Consider the following 17,648-nt stretch of genomic DNA (forward strand, 5'->3'; position numbering starts at 1 on the left):
GTGTTCTGTTCCCTTGCTTCTCTCTGAAAAACACTTGAATCTTCACCATTTTTATGACTGGCATGAGGAGACCAGTCATAATGGAGAGACTTCTTAGTGGCTTGTCCTATAATTGATTCACCCTTATCAGGAAATTACTTATTCATGTATTAAGATCTTATACAAATAAAAGGCACATATTTCCTATTTCTTAGCATTTTAGAGGTAGGGAACAGTTGGAATAGGTTTTGCTTCTAGTAGCATTCTAATATTTTAAAGACAAATAGAGTGAAAGCTTAATCAGTTCGAGTCTAACCAGGTGACATTGCATTTTTTTGTGTTCATAGAATTTTCAGAAGAAACAGGGAAACAGTAAGAAACAAGCTGATTTTCAGAGATTTCATCTAAGAGCAACATTTGAGGTTCATCTTTGGCTCAGTCCACACACTGAGCTCAATTTCCAGTATTTCCTACATATATCATTCTGAGGAGTGATCCCTGATGCTTGGAATGATGACCTAAGGCTCTGTAAGGTTTCTTCATCAAAACAGTCTTTAAAATGTTCACCATTTTTTTGGGTTACTAAGGCAGAAATGTAAACATACACGTCAAAGAAAAATTTTCTATCGTGTTGATGCAAAGGAGAAAAGGATCTTTCCATTTTATGCCTTGAATTGTAGTTTCTAGAAAATTCAAGGAAATTGGAATTCCCATTTGAACATTTTGTCTGAGCTAAGTTATTAAACCACATAATTTTATTTCATTATAGATACTCTGTCCCCAAATTACTTATCTTTATTCATATATCTCAGCTCTGCCAATAGGCATTTTATTGCTGTTCTCTCAGATTATCTGTTTTTGTTGTAGGGTGAACCCTATTAAAGAAAAAAATATTCTGATACTTGTTAAAATGATAAGGAAGACTTTATTCAGGAGTATTGCAAAGGATGTCAAGACTTTCCAAGTAGGTGAGAGAGATCGGGCTCAACTGTGAACATGGCAGAGACAGCTGGGGGTTGGCCAAGGAGCAGGGTGAAGGAGGCAGTGGATGGAAAATGACTAAGAGGAAACATTCAAAGGTCAGGGGACTTTTTCTGAAGGCAGGCCAGGGTGCACAGATATCAAGGGTGGGGGATGAGGAATCTGACAGATATGGAGGGTGCTCAGATATCAAGTGTGGAGGGGGTTCTCTCCAAACTGACTTACTGGGATTCTTGATAAAACTGGGCTGTGCGGGCCTGGCACAGGGCTTAGATGAACCTGGATAAAGGTTGGTCAACGAGAGAGTTTTTGTCAACACTCAAATCAAAGATAAAGTCACTGGTCTCTTATTATACATTAAAACATTCTGTACGCAGAAGGTTAATTTAGTTAAAGAGGAACGAATCTTTTATTATACTTTAGATTGAGATTTTATTAAGTGAAGAATTAAAGCTTTATTTACTGTGTAAAACAATTCACTGATTTCTCCTGTACTCTAGTAGCTGATTCCTTTTTCTCTTTACGGTAAGGACATCGTTCATGTCCCCAAGTAATGCCATGGATGACCTAGAGTATCGTCCAGTTTTCTGAGTGCTCTGCATGAGCAATTCTGGTAGTAATTCTTATCCCAAGAACGGGTTTCTCCTCCCATCCCATACTGCTGCAGCTGGTGCCGAAGACTTAAGTACCCACATGGGTCCAATTGCAGTGGTGGAGTTTGAACTTGCAACCTCCATGCACTAGGAGTTCACCTCATTAGTTAGCCAAGATAATTGAATTGATGTACTTCCATTAATATTCAAGTTCTCCAATTCCCTTGCTCACCGTTTTTCTCAGTGGTTGAATAAATGAGATGTAACTCTAGCGTTAGTGGCAGAAGTCACTTGAAAGTCAGTGTCATGCATCATAGCAATGCCTTTATACCGAGGGGTTCTTGATTCCTTACAGATGCTGTTACAAGAGTTGCTCTCAGTATAGCCATTGTACTGATAAAGATAAAGCTCCCTTCAACACAAGTCATGCGAAGTAAAGGATATTCTATCTGGCTATCAAGTGTCCCTGTTTCCGTTTGCCTAGGCAATGGTGTCAGCTATTATATCGATCAGTTTCTCTGGGTCTTTGCAGAAGATCCGTCTGAATTAAGGCAAGACAAACTGATGTGAGTTTTAAAGGGCTTTTAAAATACAGTTATAAAATATTGACCTTATTAAGAAATTACATCTGATTTTCTGAAAACTTGCATTAGCATCTCATAGCCCAGTTCTGTTCTTATCATTTGGGGCAAATTAACCTCTTTGTTTCTCTATCTTCCTGTTTATGAATGGTACACAAGGTTTTGCTGCTATAGTAATGCTGTGTAACACTCAGCCACAAAACTTCAGTGGCCTTCACCAATTAACAGTTGATGTTGATGCACCTGGAGTTGGTTGGTGGTTCCCCTGGGCAGCTCTGCTTATTTTTGCGTGGTTTGTCTAATGTCTGGCGGTTGGCTGGTCTAGGCTGGCTTCAGCAGAGGTGGCCAGGATGACTCGGCTCTACTCCAAGTATTGTACTTCCTTCAGCCGACTAGCCTGGGCACGTTCTCATAGCGATGGCAGAGGTGCAAGTGAGCAGGCGGAGACACGTGAGGCTTCCTGAGGCCCAGGCTCAGGACTGGCATAGTGTCACGTCCGCATTCTGTTCACCAAAGCAAGCCACAAGGCCAGTCCAGAATGACAGAGCAGGGAAATAGACGCTGCCTTTTTAGTGAAAGGTCCCACAGCAAAGAGCATGGGTACAGGAATGGGGGTGTAGAGTTAAAAGCCATCGTTGCAGTGAATCATAGACAGGGATACAAACAGTACCTACTTCGCTGTTTTGTGACGAGGACTGAGTGAGATAATCCACGTAGAAGGCTTAGCACATGCCTGGTGCATAGTGAGTGCCCAGTGAATGTCAGCTACTGTTATTACTGTGTGCCATGCCTAAGATTAATCATGAAGAGAGAATGCATACTATCTATCAAAGAACTGTGGCAACTCTCCTGCATTGAGATCTCTTCTTTCTAATTTCTCTTCAAAAGAGTGAGTGTGAGGCAGGTACCTGGGGGATTGCTGTTCCTAGTCCTGCACATATGCCCAGTGTAGTAGCTTTCAGTTGGGATAAAGTTCCTTTTATGGCTGGTGCCCTAGCCACATTCCAGAACCAGCCCTATCGTTTAATGCTTAAATCTGGCTCATAAGAGAGTCTCATGCAACTACTCAAGGAGCCAAATATAATTTCTATAACAGATCCAGGTTTCACAACTCTCTACGGGCTAAATCTTATTACAGCAGATGTCATAAGACCCCAATCCTGACAGCTCTTTTTAAGCAACCTTTGGTAAAATGACATCCAGCAAAACAAGTAATTCAGAAAGGTCATTGGGAATTCTTTTGAAATAAGTGTGGACACTACTCTTGCCCTTGTCCTTGAGTGTGCTGCCACGATGGTGACACATTTGGGCCGCCTTTCTTGTTTGTGGTCTCTATCTTTGGATAACATTGGACACTGTTGCCTTTGCCACTTATTATCGGCCACATCTGCTTGTCAAGCAGATCTGATCAGGCCTGTGGGCTGCGGAGACCCTGTCCTGGAAATTCATTGGCTGAAAGAAAGCACTTAGGCCCTCCAACAGAGCTGAGTTTTGGATGTGACCAGGGAGAATTCCTTGCTGGAGGGAGTTTACCCACAGCCAAAAGCTAGACCATTATGAGACTGGTTGACTTCTAAATATTATTCTGGTTTCTGATCCGTTCCCTCGAAGAGTAGGAAAGTGGGAAACAGAAAAAGATGAGTTAGAAAATCAGAGCACAGTCTCTCTGTTCATATCCAGTAAATAGGATTTTACTCTTGTTACCTCCACCCCAGCCTTATGCTTTTTGATAAGAGGACGTGGTAAACTGCCCCACCAGACTGACATGCTTTATAGCATGTCTGGGGCCCAAATAGGTTGACATTTTTTTCTTTCGCCAACATTTTAAATAGCTACGCAAGTTTGTTAATCCTGACAAACTGGTATGATTTGTTTTATCATACCAGCTTGCTTGGCTGCCAGAAACTGAGGGTTTCCTAACTATCCTTAGTTTTTCTGGCTTTACCACTTCTCCCACCTTAACATGGGTCTCTTCTTTACTTCTTATTTCCATGCCATTATTATATTTTTATCAGGAGCCAATTCAAAGTTGTTTTCATAAATACAGTATAAATAATGAGTCAGTGGATAGTTAACATTTATTAGTGCATTGATTTATTTAATGTCTGTGTTTCTAGTGAAGTGACAGTTGCCAGAAAGAAAAGTTTTAGAACTTCCCTTAGATTGCAGCCTATTTCTTCCAGGTTAACCACATGAATTATTGATAGTAATTTTTGTTTTTCACATTCACTCGTCACGTGGTTATAATTTAAGGAACCATGTCTTGCTCTAGACCAGTGAGGAGACTGGAGACGTTTTAATCTTATGTTTTATTAAGATATTACGTATAATTTCTGAATATATTAGAGAGGAAAATCTCTTCAACATTATGCTTTTATTTAAGAATTTCATTAAAATTACTTTAAGATTAATGCATATAATCACCTTGAAGATTGTTTTTCTTCTTTAAGAACTCTATCAGCCTATAGCTATTTCTATCAGATATATAATATATATGTATATACATATATTAATATTTTTAAACCATTCTTAGCCATCTGTTCTGTACCACGTTGGCATCATCAACCTCAGAATGGACTGGGCTAACTTACTGAGTCATTTGAGTTCCACTGAAGTTTATATTTGGAATAACTGCTGGAATAACTGTTATACATTAGCATGTATAAAAGATATTCGATTAAATTTCATTTCTTTGCTAGATACCCCCTGGAGGTTTTGAAAAACATAAATCAACTTCTATTTATTGAACATCTGCTACATGTATCGTATGAAATCATACCATGTGAAAAATCATATCATGTAAGATGTGAAATCATAAAACTAACAGTGGTGAGATATGAAATCATAAAACTAACAAGTTTAAATTTGCAGAACACCATAGGGGAAGAGAAACTATTTTTCCCTTTAACCTCCTAGGTTCTTGGCTAAGATCCCTCTGTAATGAAAAGACAGATTAACAGGAGAAAGAGAGAGGTTTAGTAACATGTATACCTCCCGTATACATGAGAGAGACCCAGGAAAACCGAGTAACTCGCCAAAATGGTCCAAGTCATCACCCTAAATACCATCTCCAGCTAAAGTCAAAAGATGTTGTTGTCGGGGGAGGGAAGCCAGTTATGGGAGGCTACCAGGCAAAGCACGGTAAACAAGGGTAACGTTGTTATACAGATGTAAGTTTTGACTTCTCCACTGATAAGAGTTTCTAGAGATTTAGTCATGACATCTTCCTGGTACAGAGAGGGAGACACCCTCTCAAATGGAGGTTTCCCCTGTAAATGTAAATGTCTCTTACAAAAGAGTAACTTCTCTGTTTTCTGAGCTTTTTCTAATCTGCTGTTCCTTAAAAATAATCAGCCTAAAATCTAAAATAATCCTCATGCCAAAGAGGTATGTTTTGGGGTGGCAAATTCTGCTCCCCTTCAACACTTCTTAGTTGCCTTACATATCCATGATCTCATTTGATCTAAATCATGATTCTTGTCTTCGAAGCTTATGGATTTCTTGGGGAGATCAAATAAATATAAATGGCAATTAAACACACACCTATATTGTTCTGAATATAAGCCTAATAGGAACTCAGAGAAGGGACTGAAAGTGTGGGTTTGAGTGTTTGGGATTCGTTGGTATGAGGTACGATCTGAGTTGGCCATGTAGGATTTCTTGGTCACCAGAGACAAAGCTTTGAAGGAAACTACAACTGACAGTGGGGTGAACTGACCCCTTTTGTTATCGAGCCAAACTCGATGTGCAGTAAAGTCAATCTACAGACACTGGGTTGTGGTGAAGGGAAGTACAGCATTTATTTGCAGGGACAATGGGCAGCTAAAGCTCAAAAGACCCATACTCCTTGATGGCTTTTGGGCAAGGGTTTTTATTTTACTTATTTATTTATTTATTTACATTTATTGTGCACTTTATTTCTGTTATTATTACATTGTCATATATAATGAATTAGTTATACAACTCACCCGAATGCAGAATCGGTGGGAGCCCTGAGCTTGTTTTCCTGCAACTAGATGGTCCCATCTGGGAGTGATGGGAGACAGTGACACCCGAAGTGTGTTGCTTCTGTCCAGTCTCCTCCGTAAGATGCAGCTTAACTGTCACTTGCCACTCACTGATAGGGTTTTGATACGAGTCTGCAAGCAGTTGATTTATTATGGTCTCTGTGCAGTCAAACCTATCTGCTAATGATAATCTGTATTTGCAGCCACTCCCCAGCACTAGCATCACTGCCTCAGCCCCACTTCAGATGAGCAGGCATTAGATTCTCACAAGGAGCGCGCAACCTAGATCCCTCGCGTACGCAGTTCACAGTAGGGTTGGGCAAGGGTTTTTAAATGCAACATTAGGGGTGAGGGTTGCAAGGTGTGTGATCAGCTTGTGGACATTCTTCTGATTGGTTGTTGGTGAGGTAACAGGGTGATGTTTTGAGAATCTTAAGCATCAGTCTTCTGGTTCCAACCAGTCTGAGGTCTGCATGCTTATGGTCAGCAGTTTCCATCTGGTGGGGTTCTGGTTTCTGTAAACCAACTCAAAGATATGTGTCAGATTGTTATCTGTACCCCTTGAGGAGGAACCAGGAGTCCTTTGACTGTGTTTTATGGCTGAAATATTGTGTAAGCTGTTGTAACTTTTTGCTTGATTGCTTTGACTTTGTTTCTGCATTCCCTCACTTTTCTAATTATTAACTGCTTAAATTTGCTCTTTGGAACTCAGGGGAAGGCCGGCGAGACTAAAGCTTTTTTTCCAAACAAGAAGTGGGGGACACGGAGGGGGTCTGTCACCAGGAAGGCCATGCAGGGTCCTGCTTGGTTTCACGTCTTCTCAAAGCGGTATTAGCATATGTCCCTTTAAATGCATTAATAGAACCATCTTGACCCATATATATAGAACACAAAGTTCCTATGTCCATGTGAGGGGAGGGAGGATAAGGAGAGGTCAAAAGAAGAGCAGGTGAGACAATTTTAATGCACTAAGATAGGAGAATCTCATTTAAAAAAACCTTTCCTGAAGGGTACCAGGTGTATGCATATGTGTATGTGACTCACCAGTGTCTGATGTCTGATGTAGAATGCTGTGGGCAAAACCCTGGAGTGCAAAGAATGAAAAGGGGAACCCACTTTTAAATAGCATTGGTTGAGGGAAAGAACTAAAAACTGCCCATATACTGACCAAATAAACTGTATTTTCTCAGTGTGGGTCCATAAAATCTGAGATAAGTAGATGCTTAACAAAATGCTGCTTTACATGGAGGGCTCTTATTCTGCATGTGGCAGATTTTACCATAATAATATTTGAGTTAATTTTTGTATGTCATATTTTGATTTTTAACTCTAAATAAATATTTTCTATGGATAACTTCACCTTATGACTTCTACTTTAAGTGATTTCTATTAATGTTATATGCTGGCTGGTTGGGGCATTAGGTCAAGGTTTGGTGAAGAAATAATATTTCTGTCTTCTTATTTAAAAATCACATCAGGCTTTTGCTGCCTCAGGGAACATGACTTGACTGAAGGCATTGTTATTATGTGATGCTGTAGAGTAGTCTAAAGATAAAAATCAGAAGTGTTCAGTGATTTATCTTCCTAGTTCCAGCATACTAAAATCATTATTTCTCTTATTTGCATTGACATGCCAACCAATGACATTAATCACCTTCAGAGATTTCCCTTGTTCTTAAAGTCTGCTGGGGTAGTTCAGCACCATTTCACAAAAACTGTTATATATTAAATCTGTAGGGTGGTCAAAAAGAAAGAATTGAGAACCTGTGATGAGACCTGGGAGGGGAGTGGTGGTCTCAGAGGATAGGGCAGAGGCCAGCTGAGGCTCACAGGGAAAGAAAAGAGGAAAACGATTACAGTCATCTCTCGGTATCTGCGGGCGATTGGTTCCAGGACTCCCTGCAGATAACCACAATCTGCGGATGCTCGATTGCCTTATATAAAATGGTGTAGTATTTGCATATAACCTACACACAGTAAGTCCTTTAAAAAGGACTTAATTTTTTTTTTTACAGCAGTTTTAAGTTTATAGCATGGGGAAGAAAAAAAATCTTTCCTCTATCCTTCTAGGTTCTTGGCTGAGACCTCCCTATCATAAAAAGACAGAGTAACAGGAGAAAAACAGAAGTTTAATAACATGTATATCTCCTGCATACATGAGAGCAAGCCAGGGAAACTGAGTAACTTTCCAAAATGGCCCAAACCATCGCCTTAGATACCATCTCCAGCTGAAGACAGAAGAAGATGTTGGAGAGTGGGGTGAGGGCTGGGGAGACAGTTGAGGGAGGTTATTGAGAAAAGCTCAGTAAACAAAGGTCTGCTTGTTATGCAGACTTAAGTTCATGCCTTGCCTTCTCCATCGATAAAAGTTTCTAGAGATTTAGTCAACTTGCTCTTCCTGATACAGAGAGGGAGACGCAGAGGTTTCTCTTATAAATGCAAGTGTTTCTTCCAAGAGGGTAACCTCTTGGTTTTTAGCACTTATTTTGTGTGCTCTTTCTTAAAAATAATCAGTTCGAGATAATCCTTAAGCCAAAGAGACATGTTTTGAGATGGCATATTCTCTCCTTCAACAACAAAATTGAGAGGAGGGTATAGAGATTTCGTGGAATGGCGATTTCCTCGGTTCTTGCCCTCCTCAAGGGAAAGAATTCAGTCAGGAGGCATAGAGCAGTTTTAAGTAGCAAAAGTTTTATTAAGCAGAGCGAAAGTACACTCCCAAGAAAGGATGAGAGTGGGCTACCTGGAAACCAGAGCAGCCCTGCAATGGGACAGGGTTGGGTGTGTCCTATGTCATTTGATTGTCAAGTTGATCGACAGCTTTAGGTTATATAACTTTCCTGCTAGTATGCAGGCACTTACCCATAAGCACCCAAGCAGAACCCATCGGGTGGGGCGGGGAAGCAAAAGCCGCAATGCTAAGTTATTACAAGTGAGGCGTAATGAACCCTGGGTTACCTTGAGTCACCTTGTAGGTCTTGGTGCGCCTGCGTCAACCTGTGCTGGCGGTTTTGTCTTGCTTGGTCCTGATACGGCTGGAGACCTAGTGGTGGTCCTCGGCCACAAGAGGGAGGATCTCTGGGTGTGCTCTGTCCACCAGGTGTCCTGGTGGGAGAGGGAAAGATGAACCATCCAGGATGGGGCAGGACCCTCTCATGTCTGACTAGCTACCTAACACTCCTGCCCCTGACACATGCATAGTTTCTCTCATTAACATCACTCAGTTTTTTTTTTTTAAACTGAAGGTGAACCTACATTGACACATCATTATCACCCAAGGTATATAGTTTACCTTAGAGTTCACTCTTGTACATTCTGTGCATTTGAACAAGTGTATGATGACATGAATGTATCATTATAATATCATACGGAGTATTTTCGCTGCCCTGAAAATTCTCTGTGCTCTGCCTGCTTATCTCTCCCCACCCCCACCCCACAACCGCCGATCTTTTTATTGCCTCCATAGTTTTGCCTTTTCTGGATGTGGTATCATTGGAATCATAAAGCATGTAGCCTTTTCAGATTGGTTTCTTTCAGTTAGTAATATGCACTTAAGGTTTCTCCATGTCTCCTCATGGCTTGCTAGCTCATTTCTTTTTAGCACTGAGTAATATTCCATTGTCTGGATGTATCACAGCTTGTTTAGCTGGTCACCTACTGAAGGACACCATAGTTGCTTCCAAGATTTGGTAAGTATAAATAAAGTCGCTATAAACATCTGGGTGCAGACTTTTGGGTGGACATAAGTTTCTATCTCCTTTGGGTAAATACCAGGGAATGTGATTGCTGGATTGTATGGTGAAAGTATGTTTAGTTTTGTAAAAAAGCTACCAAACTGTCTTCCAAAATGGCTCTCCGATTTTGCATTCCCACCGGCAGTGAGTGAGGGTTCTGTTGCTCCACAGCCTCTCCAGTGCTTGGTATTGTCAGTGTTGTGGATTTGGGCAATTCTGATAGGTGTGTAGTGCTATCTCATTGTTTTAGTTTGCATTTCCCTCATGACATGTGATGTGAAACATCTTTTCTTATGTTTGTTTGCCATCTGTATGTCTTCTTTAGTGAGATGTCTGTTAAGGTCTTTGGCTCATTTTTTAATCAGGTTTTTCGTTTCCTTCTTGTTGAATGTCCGTCAGTACATAAACACAGGTAAACCTCTCACATGGGCAACTACCCCACAACAGCAGCAGCAACAAACAAATGCACACAACCCAAACTCAGAACCCTCTCTTAACCCTATATCCACTTGTACCCTGTCTTTGCTTTCTCTCTTTCATAGACAGACTCCTTGACTGGGTTGTGCAGACTTGATGTCTCCACTTCCCAGTGAGGTCTGGCCTTTGTCTTCACCTGTCTTTCTCTTCCAACGTTCTATGTCTTAGAAAATGGTGACTATAATTTGTAATACTGTATTGTATATTTGAAAGTTGCTAAGAGAGTAGATCTTAAAAGTTCTCATCTCAAGGGAAAAAAAATACTCTATGTTTGGTTGAAACGGAGCAAGACTCTGCGGGGCCCTCCCTGGTACAAACCTTTTCCGTGTCCCGCGTTTCTTATTCGCAGGAAAAAGGCTTCAGCCTGCTTGACCTTCCCTGAGTTCCCAAGGGCAGCTTCAAACAGTTGCTAAGCAGGGAAGGGAGGGAATGCAGAAACAAAGGAGGAGGAATAAGGAGACAACTGTGCAGCAGAGTCCTGGTTCCTCCTCAAGGGATACACATAGCCGTATATCTCTGAGTTCTTCTGCAAGAACTAAGGCCCCCACCCAGGGGGAGGATGGTAACTCCAGGCTGAGCATAGGATTCCTGGAGCACCGCCCTGTTACCTCACCACCAACCAATCAGAAGAAAGTTACACACCCTGCAGCCATCACCCCAAATTTTGCCTATAAATACTTCTGCCTGAAAACTGCTGGGGAGTTCAGGGTGTTTGAGCATGAACCACTCGTTCTCCTTGCTTGGCCCTGCAATAAACCTTTCTCTGCTCTAGACTCCGATGTTTCAGATTGTTTGTCCTCACTGTGCGTTGGGCATATGAACTTGTGTTTGGTAACATGGTGATGGGTGTTAACTAGACTTATTATTGTGATCATTTCATAATATATACAAATATCAAATCATTATGTTGTATACCTGAAACTAATATATGTCGATTATAACTCAATTTTTAAAAATGCAAAAAAAAAAAGAAAAAGAAAAAGAAAATGGTGGCAGTATCCATCTGGTTGCCTGTGTCTGAAGCCTGGGAATTAATCTGACTGTTCCCACCCTTTCCTCACCTCCCCACAAAATTAATCACCTGGTTCCATTGATTCAGTCGCTGAATCTCTGGCAAATTAATGCACCCATTTCTTTCCATCCCTGTTGCCCCTCCCTAGTTTGGGAACTTACTGTTTCTCTTTTTATGTGAAGGTGACAGGCTGGCTGATGTGTGTTGCTGCATGATGATGTTGGAGAGGAAGAAGTATTCCTCTCCCCTTCTAAATTCTTCTGGCTGATATAAGAATTAAATTGATGTGATAGAGAGTGACAGCAGAAAATCAAACAAAGTTAAGTAACATATATGCATGGGAGAGACCAGGGAAAACTAAGCAGCTTGCCAAAACGGCCAAAGCCCTCACCTTATATACCATCTTCAGCTAAAGACGAAAGAAGATGTCAGTTATGGGGCAATACTAGGAAAAGTGCGGTAAAGGACGGTGATTGTGATGAAGATTTAAGTCGATGACTTCTCCATTGATTGATAGGAGTTTCTGGAGATTTAGTCATCCTCCTCTTCCAGGTACAGAGAGGGAGACACCCTTCAAATGGAAATTTCCCTTACAAATGGAGATATTTCTTACAAAAGGGCAACTGCTATTTCGTTTTCAGATCCCTTCCTATGTCTGCTGTTCCTCAGAAAATGACCAGCTTAAAACAATTGATATGCCAAAGAGACATATTTTAGGGTGGCAAATTTTGCTCCCCTACAGTGATGTCATAAAGACTTAGGGGTGCTGGTGACTGCAGAGGCAAATGATCTAGGCCCTGAAGATTTCCTTGTTGTTTTAGCACCCTCCTTCTGTGGGTTTTCTGTTTGAAATGGTCACTGCTGCATCTCTCTCTGTTTTCTTCTACTTTCCTGGCATTTTCCTCTGATTTCTGAGGGACACCTCTGTTGCTCCTGGACGTTCTGACCTCACAACTGTCATTTACCTCTGAGGTCAGGTCCTGGCTCTGACCCTTCCCAGCTGTAAGAGCTGGAAGAGATCATGGACTCTCTCTTTCTCTCTCTCTGTCTTTTCAAAAATATTTATTTATTTATTTGGCTGCGCCAGGTCTTAGTCGTGGCATTTGGGATCTTCGTTGTGGCGTGTGGGATCTTCGTTGCGGTATGCAGGACCTTTAGTTGCGGCATTTGGGATCTTTTAGTTGCAGCATGAGGAATCTTTAGTTGCGGCATGCAAACTCTTAGTTGCTGCATGTGAAGTCTTAGATGCGGCATGTGGGATCTAGTTCCCTGACCAGGGGTCGAACCCAGGCCCCCTGCATTGGGAGTGCAGAATCTTAGCCACTGGATTGCCAGGAAAGTCCTGGTCATGGACTCTCTTGACTCCTAATTTCCTTATCTGTAAAATAAGTGGCTTCCCTACACCAGTGAGTCTTCATCCTGGCTGCACATTGGAATCACCTGGAGGGGCTTTGCAACCTCCCAGTGCTCAGGCCTCACTCTGCAACAATGACATCAGCATTGTTTAAAGCTCCTCCCGCCACCCCCCAACCAGAGACCCCAGTGTACAGACAAGGTTGAGAACCAGCGAACTAATGATTTTAAAGGACCTGCTCTTCTGTCATTTCCTGTCTTTATCACGCCCCAATCTCAAGTTGAGGTTTCTTTTCTCTTAATGTTTTTACTAAGTTGGGAAGAAATAGCTGTGAAGTACCCCCGCCTCCATCTGCTGTTTGTTCTTATTTACATACAATGGAACCCAGCCCACTGATTTCCAGCTCTTATTCCCTTACAACTGTTATTGAACTGAAAACATAGCTGAAAACTTATTAAACAGAAAAAAAAACTATTTTGAGCTTTGTGCTGACAATTCATTATAGAACCAAGGAAACATCTAAATTTCTTTCTTTCTAGAATTAATGCTAAAAATGGATTTACACCTCCATAATTTCAAATGAAAATTTTCATTCTGGTGCCAAACCTAGTATTATATGCTTTCTTGAGTGTCCTATTAGGAAAAGTGAAGCATCTGTGTAGGAGAATGGAATTTCGATTGGTTTTCACCCATAGACAAGCAGGGCCTCCCCAGACTGCTCCATGTGGGCTGCTGAAGTTAAGTGTTAGCACCTCTCTCCCCCAGTCCTCTCTGCTGACCCACAGATGCTGGATGAAAAGCCAGGGCAAACACATCATCACTGTAGGTGTGGTCCCACTCTTGGAACACTTTGAAACAGGGCTTTCAGAAGACCGTGTTTCTGTAGCAGTCCTCTTGAGACCTAACCATTTTAGACTTGAAATAGCATACGACTTTTCTGAGCTGTCAGAGAGGAGAGAGGAGAGTAGGAAGATGACAGAGAACAGCCACGCATTTGGTTTAACCACTGGCATTAATTTGGAGAGAACTGGGGTCTTGACATAAGTGATTCATATTGAGAAGTGTCTAGGGTGCTGGCTCTCCCTGCCTGTTTCTCTGTTAACAGTATCTCTTTCAACTGTTCACTCACTTTCTTCTGCAATACCTTTCTGAAGTACACAGCACATGCCTTTGCTTTTTTCTCTCAAGCCCTTATTAACCTATTGAAATTAGTTGCAACCTTGATATGGGTGCACTAATACAGTAGCTACAGGTAAGTTATTAGTCATAACCTATGGCGAATTCCTTTCCTCATGTAATCCTTTTACAAGTGGGCCATCACATTGTTCTCAAGGAAAGAAGTGGTTAGTTTTCTTCTAGTAATGGGGGGAAAAGGCATTTTCCTGGGCAAAGAAATGCTGCCAGAGCATGGAGTCAAGCTTAAAGGAGCCTCTTTGACACTGTGTTTAGCATTGGACTATTTATCGTGGCCTAGAAAAGCTTGTCTGAAGCTTCTTGGTTTTGACCTCCTTCTTTGGGCATTTCCTTATAGATGGAGGAATTGATTGAGGGTGTTCGATGGGCCTTTATTGACATGCTGGAGAAAGAAAATGAGTGGATGGATGCAGGGACGAAAAGGAAAGCCAAAGAAAAGGTAAGGATTCCTTATGATGAAAAAAATATGACTTCTGGTTTTAATGGATTTTCATGCTCCCCATTGACTGTGTAGTGGATTTTTATATTGACTGAGCTGTTGACTCCAAATGATCCCAGAGTTAGCTGTCTGTTTTGGGATGAATACAGAGATTTTATTACCAGGAGGCAAGAGAAAATAAGATCTGACTTTTTCAGACTGCGTTTTCAAACACCTTGTAATTCAGCCTTTCCTTCTCTCCTAATTGCCGTCTGTAAGAGCCACATGGCTTGCTGCCCAGCGAATTTTGCCATTAAACCATCAGTGGCTATGGCAGAATGCAGAGCAGTGGGGAGCCAGGGGGAGCAGCTGGCAGAAGAGCCCTCAAGGCACAAAGAAGAAAAACCGATATTAGCTGTGTGTCCTGCTCCGTGCACGATGTGTGCTAATGTCCTCAGGCAAATCCTCTACTGTAACCAAGCAGACCTACTTCCTAACTCATCATTTTGTGCAAATGATCCAAATAGCATGTTTATAAACTGTAGACCAATAGTAGACCATTGCGTAGGAATACAGAAACATTTCCTAATAGAAGCAGACACTTGCTAGGCCTTGTAAACCTTTCTGGCAACAATATAAGGGGATAAGTGAGAAAAGTATTAGCAGCCTTGCTGTTGAGAAGTGAAGAATGGAACCCATCTTGAGTTCTAGGTATTCTCGTGGAGCTGGAGCTTGCATGGGTGCGAAACGCCTGCTACATTCTTTTTTTTTTTCTTTTAACATCTTTATTGGCGTATAATTGCTTTACAGTGGTGTGTTAGTTTCGGCTGTATAACAAAGTGAATCAGCTATACATAAACATATATCCCCATATCTCCTCCCTCTTGCGTCTCCCTCCCACCCTCCCTACCCCACCCCTCTAGGTGGTCACAAAGCACCGAGCTGATCTCCTTGTGCTATGTGGCTGCTTCCCACTGGCTCTCTGTTTTACATTTGGTAGTGTATATATATCCATGCCACTCTCTCACTTTGTCCCAGCTTACCCTTCCCCCTCCCCGTGTCAAGTCCATTCTCTACGTCTGCGTCTTTATTCCTGTCCTGCCCCTAGGTTCTTCAGAACGTTTTTTTTTTTTAGATTCCATATATACGTGTTAGCGTACGGTATGTGTCTTTCTCTTTCTGACTTACTTCACCCTGTATGACAGACTCTAGGTCCATCCACTGCAATTAACTCAGTTTCGTTTCTTTTTATGGCTGAGTAATATTCCATGGTATACATGTGCCACATCTTCTTTCTCCATTCGTCTGTCGATGGACACTTAGGTTGCTTGCATGTCCTGGCTATTGTAAATAGAGCTGCAGTGAACATTGTGGTACATGAGTCTTTTTGAATTATGGTTTTCTCAGGGTATATGCCCAGTAGTGAGATTGCTGGGTCGTATGGTAGTTCTATTTTTAGTTTTTTAAGGAACCTCCATTCTGTTCTCCATAGCGGCTGTATCAATTTATATTCCCACCAACGGTGCAAGAGAGGGTTCCCTTTTCTCCACACCCTCTCCAGCATTTATTGTTTGTAGATTTTTTGATGATGGCCATTCTGACTGGTGTGAGGTGATACCTCATTGCAGTTTTGATTTGCATTTCTCTAACGATTAGTGATGTTGAGCATCCTTTCATGTGTTTGTTGGCAATCTGTATATCTTCTTTGGAGAAATGTCTGTTTAGATCTTCTGCCCATTTTTGGATTGGGTTGTTTTGTTTTTTTTGATATTGAGCTGCATGAGCTGCCTGTATATTTTGGAGATTAATCCTTTGTCAGTTGCTTTGTTTGCAAATATTTTCTCCCATTCTGAGGGTTGTCTTTTCATCTTGTTTATGTTTTCCTTTGCTGTGCAAAACCTTTTAAGTTTCATTGGTCCCATTTGTTTATTTTTGTTTTTATTTCCATTTCTGTAGGAGGTGGGTCAAAAAGCATCTTCCTGTGATGAATGTCATAGACTGTTCTGCCTATGTTTTCCTCTAAGAGTTTGATAGTGTCTGGCCTTACATTTAGGTCTTTAACGCATTTTGAGTTTATTTTTGTGTATGGCATTAGGGAGTGTTCTAATTTCATTCTTTTACATGTAGCTGTCCAGTTTTCCCAGAACCGCTTATTGAAGAGGCTGTCTTTTCTCCATTGTATATTCTTGCCTCCTTTATCAAAGATAAGGTGACCATATGTGTGTGGCTTTATTTCGGGGCTTTCTATCCTGTTCCATTGATCTATATTTCTGTTATTGTGCCAGTACCTTACTGTCTTGATTACTGTAGCTTTGTAGTGTAGTCTGAAGCCAGGGAGCCTGATTCCTCCAGCTCCCTTTTTCTTTCTCGAGATTGCTTTGGCTATTCGGGGCCTTTTGTGTTTCAATACAAATTGTGAAATTTTTTGTTCTAGTTCTGTGAAAAATGCCATTGGTACTTTGATAGAGATTGCATTGAATCTGTAGATTGCTTTGAGTAGTGTAGTCATTTTCACAATGTTGATTCTTCCAATCCAAGAACATGGTATAGCTCTCCATCTGTTTGTATCCTCTTTAATTTCTTTCATCAGTGTCTTATAGTTTTCTGCATACAGGTCTTTTGTCTCCCTAGGAAGGTTTATTCCTAGGTATTTTATTCTGTTTGTTGCAATGGTAAATGAGAGTGTTTCCATAATTTCTCTTTCAGATTTTTCATCATTAGTGTATAGGCATGCAGGAGATTTATGTGCATTAATTTTGTGTCCTCCTACTTTTCCAAATTCCTTGATTAGCCCTAGTAGTTTTCTGGTAGCATCTTTAGGATTCTCTATGTATAGTATCATGTCATCTGCAAACAGTGACAGTTTTACTTCTTCTTTTCCGATTTGGATTCCTTTTATTTCTTTTCCTTCTCTGATTGCTGTGGCCTGCTACATTCTTAATGGATGCTGCTCTTCAGCTGGGAGACTGAACTTAGGAGCATTTCTTCTTTAGAGAGGTATTTTTGAAACTTACTGATGATAGCAATCACCTGGGGTGCCTGGACTGTGTCTAGCTTTCTGGGCTCCTCCCTAGCAAGGTCTGATTTAGTGGATTGAGGGTGCAGTCTGAACATCTGTGATTTAAACCAGTCTCCTTGGTGGTGCTTATCCTTAGGCAGGCTTCGGGTCCTCTGCTTAGAGTCATACTAAGTCATGCTGAGCACAGAATTTTTTGCATTATGGTCAAGGAACAAAGAGGGAGAGGGTTTTCAGAGCAGGGAAAATACTCTGTATGATACCATAATGGTGGATACATATCATTATACATTTGTCCAAAC

The 17,648-nt window shown here is 41.2% G+C and overlaps 1 protein-coding gene across 3 annotated transcripts in view; it reads left to right on the forward strand.

Annotated features, from left to right (window-relative positions):
* The window catches only part of PHEX (phosphate regulating endopeptidase homolog X-linked), a 206,911-nt gene that overhangs the window by 76,521 nt on the left and 112,742 nt on the right, over positions 1-17,648 (forward strand). For all 3 annotated transcript variants that reach the window (XM_029239873.1, XM_029239874.1, XM_029239875.1), the window contains one exon: positions 14,250-14,351. In XM_029239873.1, coding sequence (XP_029095706.1) covers positions 14,250-14,351 — 102 coding nt within the window. The remainder of the gene's footprint in view (positions 1-14,249; positions 14,352-17,648) is intronic.

This window comes from Monodon monoceros, unplaced genomic scaffold, assembly GCF_005190385.1.
Source record: "Monodon monoceros isolate NGI ecotype Baffin Bay Population unplaced genomic scaffold, NGI_Narwhal_1 Super_Scaffold_22, whole genome shotgun sequence".
Taxonomy (NCBI): domain Eukaryota; kingdom Metazoa; phylum Chordata; class Mammalia; order Artiodactyla; family Monodontidae; genus Monodon; species Monodon monoceros.